This window comes from Harpegnathos saltator, unplaced genomic scaffold (genome assembly GCF_003227715.2).
Source record: "Harpegnathos saltator strain DR-91 unplaced genomic scaffold, Hsal_v8.6 scaffold587, whole genome shotgun sequence".
Classification (NCBI taxonomy): domain Eukaryota; kingdom Metazoa; phylum Arthropoda; class Insecta; order Hymenoptera; family Formicidae; genus Harpegnathos; species Harpegnathos saltator.
The window spans coordinates 62,998-73,522 of record NW_020230412.1 but is presented as its reverse complement, the minus strand read 5'-3'; the positions used below and the strand labels follow the sequence as shown (position 1 = coordinate 73,522).

The 10,525-nt window shown below is 32.9% G+C and overlaps 1 protein-coding gene across 1 annotated transcript; it reads right to left on the bottom strand.

Moving 5' to 3' along the window:
* Nucleotides 1-238: 238 nt before the first annotated feature.
* LOC105192461 (protein THEM6) lies at nucleotides 239-6,895 on the bottom strand. Its single transcript, XM_011156625.3, has 3 exons — nucleotides 6,617-6,895; nucleotides 2,390-2,604; nucleotides 239-789 (listed from the first exon to the last, which is right to left on the bottom strand). Exons 1-3 carry the CDS (start codon nucleotides 6,759-6,761, stop codon nucleotides 553-555), a joined length of 597 nt encoding a protein of 198 aa, XP_011154927.1. The 5' UTR covers nucleotides 6,762-6,895; the 3' UTR covers nucleotides 239-552.
* Between the last annotated feature and the right edge of the window lie 3,630 nt (nucleotides 6,896-10,525).

The following is a 10,525-nucleotide window of genomic DNA, read 5'->3' as shown; positions in this document are numbered from 1 at the left end:
AATTAATCTTGCTCTGAGGTGATTGGCTTTTATTAAAAAAAATTCACACGATCCGGTATTGATTTCCCTAATAGAAATTTATTACTGGCTGTAATAAATTGGCCAGTGATAATAACTAATTTTATTGCTCATATGAGTAATAAAATTACTCATAAATAAATTTCTGTAAGGGTTACGAGAGCCAGACAATCAGAAAGAGAGAGAGAGAGAGAGAGAGAGAGAGGAGGAGAGAGCGCCGTTGAACTCAAGAACAAAACTCTGTATTACATTTGCACGAAATCAAATGATTCATGATACACTCTTGTGCGAAAGTCGTGAAGGTGAAGAAAATTGTAATCGTAATCGCGTGGGTCGACCCAGTTTATCAATTTGTTACGTGCCACGACATTTCAGCGAGAGAGACCCAGCAGATAATTAGCCGTAAGGCGCACCCAGAACGTAACTTCCTTGAATAATTACATCGCGGGTATAATAACGCACATAAATAATTGCATCGATAGATAACAATGTAATATATCGAGTAATATGCAACGGAACACAGATCATATCTTCTTATCTCTGCTTTTTCAAATGCTGAGATGACTCTTCCATGGAATCCAGCCATAGCTGAAGCTCCTTAGTGGGTGCGGGTCGCTGTACTTCCGGTTCGATGTCAGCTACTATATCCTGCACCGGGATTTTTAATCCGGTTACAGTCTGTCTGCTTAATACAACGGCACGGATAAAGTTGTCGCTGAGACTGATAAACTGTTGCTCCACGTAGAAGTGTTTGTCCTCCCAATAAATGAGCTGGAAAGATGATAATTGCATGTTATAAAAAATAAAAATGTATCTAGGATGAAAAAATATCTGAATATAATTGCGTAACAGGTTTAGTAATATATCACATAAAGTCATTCGAGGTCAGTTAAAGTTATAAAGACACACTTATGTGTCTTTATAACTTTAACTGACTTTGTATGAAAAAGTTGCCTACTATCCAATTCCAATAATAAATTAATATTTTATGACGTGAGCTACAATAAAAACGTATTTGCATCAGTAATCGTCATCTCCTTGAAAAAGCAGTCGGCTTTGATGTTTTCAATCACTTTTGATCGATAGATGCCTCGAAAGCAATAAGAAATATAGGAAGAAATATGGAATATAGAAAGAAAAAAATGTTTTCGACATTTTGTTTCATGATGTTAAAAAGATATTTTGTAATAGCGCTTTCAGATATTTAAAAAATCGTATTTTTGAAACTACCAACGCTACCCAATATTGTTTTCAAGAAAGAGTTTTGAAACTCTTCGTGAACAGAATAAACGTCATTTTTTTTTTTTTTACCAAATTCAAGCATACATATTAACAGTATTTTACATATTAATTGAGGCTCTCTCAAACATTCAATTCCTAAAAATTTAGTTAAGCCAATAAGAATTCTGCAGAACGTTAGCAGCAAATTTTCTTTTTACGGCAAGATAAGAAATGATAGATATCCAAATACACCTTTGATGCTCTTGCAGTTTCAGCGGCATTTGTTTTCACATTCACTGAAAGTTATTAAAGTGTTCACAATTTGTCAATTATTGTAATTAGCCATTGCGTTTAGTGCTATGATCGATCTCATATTAATAATACCACTGTAATATTATGATTTGCAGTTTGAAATGAAAACATTGAAGCCACAAACGTGGACATATGAGTGGAATAATCGAGTCCAAGATGAAAACATGGAACATTTAAATTTATGTAAAGAACAGAAATATTATGCATACATTTCAATTTTTTTCTATGTGTGTATTTAACATTAACTGACCTTGTGACCTTGTCACTTTGTGAATGATTTTGTGAATATATTTTACCTAGTACGCAATTATATTCAAACATTTTTTTCATTTTATTAGATATTTTATCCTTATACTAATAGATACTTTATCCTAGATATCTCTTTGATTTTTCTCGACGTGTTTTCAGCTTTCAAAGTACACATGTCTTTTATCCAAGTCTATCGGCTCTCCGTTGGTCCGCAAAACTGATTTTACAAATGTTATTTTCTTTATATATTATACTTTACATATAGTTTAATGAAACTCGGTGATACCATAATGTTAGTAACCTATGAGTATCGGCATTTAACATGTTAAAATACTTCGTCCTGCCCATCGCTGACGAGAAAATGAAGGCGATTTCTTTTTCAAGAAGATATTTCGTCCGCGTTTTTAATAAACTTCAAAAGAATATGACTTTTTTCCGACCCAGGATATTTGAAGTTCATTTAAATTCAAGACGGCCTTTAGTCGTTGGTTTCCTCGTTAGGTCAGTTGAACTCTCTCATACGATGATAACGCGAAATTCAGTTGCAAATCGAGCGAGCCAAGGCAACATAAAAGTATCGATCGCACACCTTCGTGGTGATCTTGTACGGCGTGAAGATAGGAATCGCTCGGCGGTATCTTATGGTAGATGCACCCTGTACAGCACTACCTCCTTTCTTCACGATGCTGTTATAGATTCCTGACCTATCGTAAAAGTAAAAGCGCGCGAAATCCAACTCGCGCAAGTACCTCGCATTGTTCATGTGCCTCAGAACCAGGTCGACGTCCTGAGTGAAACAAATGCCTGAAACAAAAAGAATCCGGATATTGATTTCTTCCAAATTGTCAGCCAAGCTCGAATCCCGCCGTTTTTCCGCCGCTTTTATCTCACATTTTGCTTCATGTGGCCAGATTACTGCTTCTTTTATTTACCGGCTTGTTAGGATTATTATAAATTTATTATTGGGTTATTTATTTTGTCATAATTATTTCAACTGTTGGAAATCGAATCGTAATTGTATCGCACTTCGTATTTCTTTTTCTTATCTCGCACGTTTGTTTCGTATTTTATTTCGTGTAATCAGCTTATTGTTTTATTTACAAGCTCGTTATCAATTTATTGTTATGTTATTTATTTTATAACAATTACCTCAATTGTTAATAACCCAAATATAATTGTCATATTTCTTTTTCTCACTTCGCTTTTATTTAATGCTTTTACTTCATTCAGACAAAAATTCACGAGGTGTCGAGCAATGACAATGGAATGGAAATTCACGAAATTCGAGTTTAATTTTAAAATATTATCTTCAATGTTAACACATCACATAAAACTATCGTGCTAATTACGAGTAATTTGTAGAAACTGAGGATAAAATAAATGTTCTAATGTGCGACTGACAAGTAACATTACCCAACTGTCACTCACCGATTCCAATGAAATTTAGCATGCACGTAGAACATTGAAAAATATTGAACCTGTGTTTTTTTGTATCGGCTGACAACGTATTTTAAGGATGGAAATCATCCCTTGATCCCTGAACATGAAAGCACTATTTCAACCCTTTGTACATATTACATGTGATTTCCGTCAAATTTGTCTTCCATTGAACTAGTCAGTAAGGAGTTTTTAAGGTCGCTGATTACGAATCTGGAGATAAAATTACAAAATTCAAGATGGCAGACCCAATATGGCGGACCGAAATTATAAAAAGATGGCTGATTCAAACCAACTTTGGTATCTGGAGGTTTTTCGGGCCTCCAATTACGATTCTGGAGATAAAATTATAAAATTCAAGATGGCGGAATATGACGCAATATGACAGATCGAAATTGTATCAGTGAAGGAGGATATTGCCTCAGACAATTACATTTGCTGAATTTAACAATGAATCGTATTCAAAATTGACCTGTCGCGTCAGTTTTTTTCATATTAGGAAGTTGGTCTTCCAAAAGATTATTATCCGTCAGTATCCGAGCGGAATATGTAATGATATTCTGACATATTTTGATAAGATATCGATATAGATATCTTGACCTCTTATGCCTTCTATTTATTCATTTATTTATATTCTACTTATTTATGTATTTATTTATATTCATTCATATTATTTATTTAAATTCTAGACTTGAACAGCAAAATATCTATTAATGTTCAAAACATTAATCTTAACGTCCAGAAAATTTATATAATTAATATCCTTGAAAGTTTACAATAAACCTTCTTAAAAATCTTACAAGTAAAACACATTACAATAATAATAATAATAATAATAATAAAGTGCGACAAATGAATTATATTTTAACTTCCAACTTCAAATTCGTAATTAGAGGCCCCAAAAACCTCCAGATACCAAAGTTGGTTTGAATCAGCCATCTTTTCATAATTTCGGTCCGCCATATTGGGTCCGTCATCTTGAATTTTGTAATCTCCAGATTCGTAAGCAGCGACCTTAAAAACTCCTTACTGACTAGTTCAATGGAAGACAAATTTGACGGAAATCACATGTAGTATGTACAAAGGGTTGAAATAGTGCTTTCATGTTCAGGGATCAAGGGATGATTTCCATCCTTAAAATACGTTGTCAGCCGATATAAAAAAACACAGGTTCAGTATTTTTCAATGTTCTACGTGCATGCCAAATTTCATTGGAATCGGTGAGTGACAGTTAGGTAGTATTACTTGTGAGGACCCCCCCCCTTGTGGGGACCCACATTTGGGGACCGCATTGGGACCGCATTGCACTGCCTTTTATAATAAGCCGTAGTTCGCCATACACCCACAGTGGCGCGTCGAGCAGTTTCCTCTTCGATTCGGGTTCCCATTTGAGATTTGAACGTTACCACCCACCCTACCCCGAGAGGATGGGGGGGAATAACTTTTATTATGTTCTTTAAAAATATTGAACAGGTATTTTTTATTTCTCAATCCAATGATCATTTCTGGAGAATAGCGGAAAATATAATTTTTTGCGATTACAGCGCCATCTATTACGAATCAAAAAAAAGTTTCGGACAAAATTTACGTATTTTGTGGCGTAGAATCCGTATCTGCAATAAAAAATGGGGGTTTCCATTTAAGATTTCAAAGTTGCTCCCAACCCCCACCCCCAGGGGATGGGGTGGGAGGTCGAGTTTGGTATCATTGGATGTCCCCCTTCGAGACTAACAACTTTCATTAACCACTTTTTTTATCCAATGCATAGTTCTCGAGATATTTCAATGTCTTCAGATAAATCGTGCACCTTATATATACGTCTAGACAAAGTTAATCCAATAATAGGATCATATTTGAATTAAATTACTTTTTGATTCAATATTTGATTTTTATTTGAGTTTAACTTCATTCATATAAAGGACAAATATATGAACTCTATTTAAAACATATTTAACTACTTTTCGTGGGCAATTTCGTATTTTTCGTAGTAGTAAATAATTTCGAATTTTTCAAATAAAATGAAGCAATATTATATTTTTATATTGCTATATAATTTTATGATATAATACATATCATTTTGATCTATAATCTTCTGCTTCTCTTCACATTACTCCATAAAATGTAATCCATCCATAAATGTATTACTCCATAAAATTACACAAACGACTTAAAAATATAATGGTTTTATTTTGCCTGAAAAATCTGCAATTATTTATTTTTTACACTGTCCAATAAAAAAATTGTCGCTGTTAAGTGTACACATATATGACATTAGTAGCAAAATTTGTTTGCAAAATTGAACACTTTAGATAAAAATAAACTTGTATACGTTTAAACAGTCATACAGTTAATAACGAGCGTACCGGTTTACTTACGATGACGATGAGTTGCATTACATGTTTTCACGAATTGTTTCAGGATTGTGCCATCCTGATGTCTAATATATATCATGTTAAAAACCATGATGCGCTGATCGCGTCACTATACAGTTATCTACCGACCCATTGAGTATGGAATCACGGCGAGTATTTCAGCACGGTTTGCAGCGCACGAACAAAATAGCACGTGATAGATTTTGGCATTTCGCGCTGGCGAATGGCCATAGCAATATTATCCACAATTTTTCAGCAAGATCTAAATCTCAATCTCTAAATTAATAATCGCTAATTTTATAACTCAACATTAGCCATTCAACAGGAAATGCACTTTTGCATTTCCTGTTGAAATGCGCTTATTAAGCACTTTTTCCATAAACTTAGTAAGCAAATTTTTCCGCTGAACACGGCCGTTTAAAGTCCAAAAGGTGTTCCCGGAGTGTTACAAAAAATTTCAAATGGCGCTGCTGTAGCGTCATTACTATTATGAATCAATTATCGTTTGTGTCCATGGCAATAAACTAAAAATAATGTCAAGATTTACATATATATTTTTTTTATATATAACGTATATATTTGTATTAATTTGGCATATTTAGAATCTACGTATAAATAAATTAACAACAATCTAAATAATGTTATTTAATTTGATATATATTTAACATGTATTATATTTAAATTAAGAATAAACTTGAATAAAATTGAATTAAATTGAATAAATTGAATAAAAAACTAATAGAGATTAACTAAAAGAATTCTGAGAGTCGAAAGCACTCAAAGGTAAGGTCATATCTATCATATCGTTATTGATAATAATCAATTTTTTATGTCACTATTTCGTTACTTTAATTCTATCAATTATAATTTACGTAATGTTTAACATATACGTATATTTAACAAATATTATATTTCAATTAATCGAAAGACAAATTTGTTCGAAACTAAATATATATACGTATATATATATATATATATATATATATTCTGTGATAAGAGAAATTTACCATAAATCGTGGTCGTGTCGAAAAGTTTCTTCCTCTTGTCAAAGAGTCTACCCCATATAATAGTGGAGAAGATTCTCAAGAAATAATTCACGTCAAATAAGACGTAGAGAATGGCGATCGCCGCCACGCAAAAGAAACACACCATCGTCGTCGTCTGTGCGGTTCTTTCTCTTCCTCTCTTTTCGCTGGCCTTTTGCTGTCTCTCGATATTCGCGGAGCAGCACGACTCGACGCACGTCTTGCTACGGTCAGCAGAAGACTGAACGTCTACGGTACTCCGCGATGCACAGCTATATCACGGTCACTGATATGACGAGAACCGGTTCTGTGAACGTTCTCTTGAGTCATCAGAATATTTCAGTTACTATATGTTACAGATTCAATTTGTTGTCGTTCAAATGTTGAAACCGAAAGTTTACAGATACGAAGCGTTTTATATAAATCTGTAGGCGTATACGATCCTGCAAATTTGCTGAGGAAGGTCATTAACTCCGTTTTGATGTTACACACATGTGTGTACACATCTCTGACACTCATGGCGCACGATCGTTGTACGTAAGCGGAAACGTAAACGAAGACATTAGAATACAATGACTCTTTAAAACGAAAAAGGATAAATTTTTTTGTATTAATTAACTCACCTCCAATGAGCTTCTTCACCTTGATACATGTTGTTAAGATTATGTCCTTGAATATCATGCGAAAAGTCTCAGTTGTGGCTCATCGTTTCTTAAAAAGTTATCGACAAAAGGAATTTCATAAATTGTACGTATATATCTTTGACACTATATAGATTCTTTGAGCGAGTTTATGAATGATACACGTGAGTATGCGCGAGAAAGGAGCCTCAAGTACACATAAATGTGTTTAATAACTGATTATATCAATAGATTATGTCAATAAATGATTAAATAATAATCTATTTCGTCATTTTTATTAATCCTATAGCTTGTTAGTGAATATAGTTTTGATATATCTATTTTTTTAATTTTGTCGAGAATTACGTGCACTTGATTTAAGTCTCTTGCCAATAACTTTTCAATAAACAATAAACGACAGCTAAAACCTTTCGTATGTTACTCAAAAACATAGCCTGGGCGATACAACAACAAGATGAAGATCATTGGAGGTAGGTCAATTGCTCCAAATATTTATCAGAAAAAAATCAGGTAGGCGGAAATGAAAATTGATTTACAATTGATTGACACAATTTAATTTGATTGTTCAATTTTTTTTCAACACGTGTGTTTAGAGTCTAATACATACATATATACATACATATAGTATACACAAGGTGATTCAAAACAGCTTGCTGCCTTTGAAATTACATCTTCTTGAACGAATTCAAAGACGATTTCGCAAATGTTATCCAAAGTTCAGTTTTTGAGTTATAAAAGTAAGTAGTTTACTTATTACGGGATACAAGAAGTAAGTAGGAACGGCATAATCACCGTCAGACGCAGGCGCTTACATTAAACACTTAATGCGATGAACTTCTCGATGCGCATAATGATATTGCACATATTTGTATTACTTCCATTAGACTGTGACGAAGTGTTAAACTTTATTCTTGTTAATTTTGCTTACCACGAGGAAGAAGGAAAGTCCACGACTCACGATCGAACCAAACGTAAAATTAAAAATAAAACTTTTTAATATTATAAAAACGAACTCGCGCTAACAAATGGTAAAAGCTGTCATTCTCAAGATAAATCATCTTTACAAAGGAATACAAATTCGTCGGTTTTTTTAAAAGCAAAAATATCTTGTGCTTTTCAAACTGTGACTAACACTCTTCCTCGTTTTTATTTTCCGTTTTCCTCGTTTGTATTTTCAAAATTTATTTTCCAGTTTTGGAACGCTCGCGTATTTTATTCTTAAATGTTAAAATACTTCGCTTTAATTTAATTATAATTAATTTAATGCTATAAAATTTTATATAAATTTGTATAGTTAATTTAATGTTATTACTTGCATCGATAAATTCATCGCATTAGGCGTTCAACGTAAGCGCCTGCGTCTGACGATAAGTCGTGCCGGCCCTACCTGCCTCCTGTATCTCACTCGTGTAATAAGTAAACTACTTATTTTTATAATCCAAAAACTAAGTTTCACATAACATTTCGCAAGAGGAAAAATCGTCTTAGGATTCGTCCAAGAACATGTCACTTCAAAGGCAGCAAGTTGTTCTGAATCATCCTATATACATGTATCTGTGTTTCTTTCAGTGAGAAGGCACCTATTATACACTATATAAGTGCAGGCACGCATCTTCTCTGTTGCTTGATAAATAAATTAATGCTCCTTATTTCTCCGTCGTGAGAGAGAATTGCTTATCGACGCGACACTATATGTACAAAAATTTGAAAACGCGCGCATGTGTGGGGCACACCTAACAAGTTATCTATAACTAATAGCGCATTAAATGTATCTTTCGTATATCTTTGTTATGCGATGTTCACAAAGTAAATAGCTCTCTTCGTATATTTCCTACACGCGCCCCCCGGTATGACTCAGACAAATTAATTTCTTCGGTCGCGAGGAATGCCGTAAAACCTAACTTTTATCTAGAATTAACAATAGAAAAACTACAAGGATATATTATTTACTTTGTAAATTACTTCTTGTGTATATATATACACATATATATAATAACATATAAATATATTCAGTTGAATAACCAACTAATGTGCGAATAATGGCACATAGATAAATCTATTCCGCTCTCCTAACTTGGCGGTAGCCTTTTCGTCGTTATTTAATGCAAAAATATTTGTGTTACATATACTCAGTTACGTACTCAGTTAATTTCAATCCTCGGTCTCTGCAACTCGCCAACATTTATAATCGAAATTACAACATTTTTTTCCGAATATTCCATTACCAATTTACATCGTACGATGTAAATGAAATGTTACATAATCAAAAAAAACAGAGACATATTTTATATTATGATAAAAACAATTTTAAGATAATATTCCTGTAAGAAAAACAGTTCCTTTCTTGCAAATATAGCTTAACCGTAGAATAATTTATCCTTTTTAATTAAAAAAATAAGAAACACACAATTGCTTCGCAATTATATCAGTTCTTCTCCTGCGTTTCTCAAAGACTTCAGGCCGTTCTAGCTGAATTTAATGTTTGATTTTGATTTAATTTCGGCGGGAGATTTCTGCGTACGCATATAAATTTTCATACCTATGCGCGTAACAAGCAGCCCTAACTGCAAAGACTGTGTGATTTCGAAAACTTTGGCGATTTTCTCCTTTAAACACAAAAGGAATTCCTTTGTTGATTTTTTACAGTAATGCTCAATACAAAAGCACCTAAAAGTGTAATAACTTTTAATTTTCGAGATATGAGTTACTAAATGTACAATAGAAAATATGAAAGTTACAAATAAACATACGTATCTCTATCGCTGTTTTTTCTCTCTTAAGTAACATTTTTTTTATAAATAAAACAAAAAAATTAAACAGCATTTTTAACTTAATTTTATACGTAAACGTAATTACTATTTAAAAAGTTTTTGATATTTAAATTACCATGATTATCTCTTTAAATTATTTCTTGAAACAAATTTTTTTTAAATCTTCAAAAAGATTATTTCTTAAATTTGACTTTTGTTTTCTAATATTTTTAGTATTTAAAATTCGGAAATGTTTGTCATTCCTTTATCGCCAAAGTTATCCGAATCTCCCCGCAAAGACAACTGGATGAGATCAATCGATCTTACATCAGAATTTGAACATTGCTCATCGCTCAGAAGTTACAGACGTAAGCCATGAATATCATATCTCAACGCATATTGCCGCAAAAAAACAAATATGTTCTAATACAGTTCATATATCCTTTATATGGGCCAAGCTAAACTCGAATAAAAACCAAATATTAAACTAAACTAAATTA

Bases quoted from the DNA above. Each gene is read 5' to 3' on its own strand.
- LOC105192461 (XM_011156625.3), bottom strand. From the start codon at position 6,761: ATGGTGTGTTTCTTTTGCGTGGCGGCGATCGCCATTCTCTACGTCTTA. The intron at 2,605-6,616 runs GTAAATTTCTCT...TTTTTGTTTCAG, and splicing joins CGACACGACCACGATTTATG to GCATTTGTTTCACTCAGGAC. The intron at 790-2,389 runs GTGTGCGATCGA...TCATCTTTCCAG, and splicing joins CGTACAAGATCACCACGAAG to CTCATTTATTGGGAGGACAA.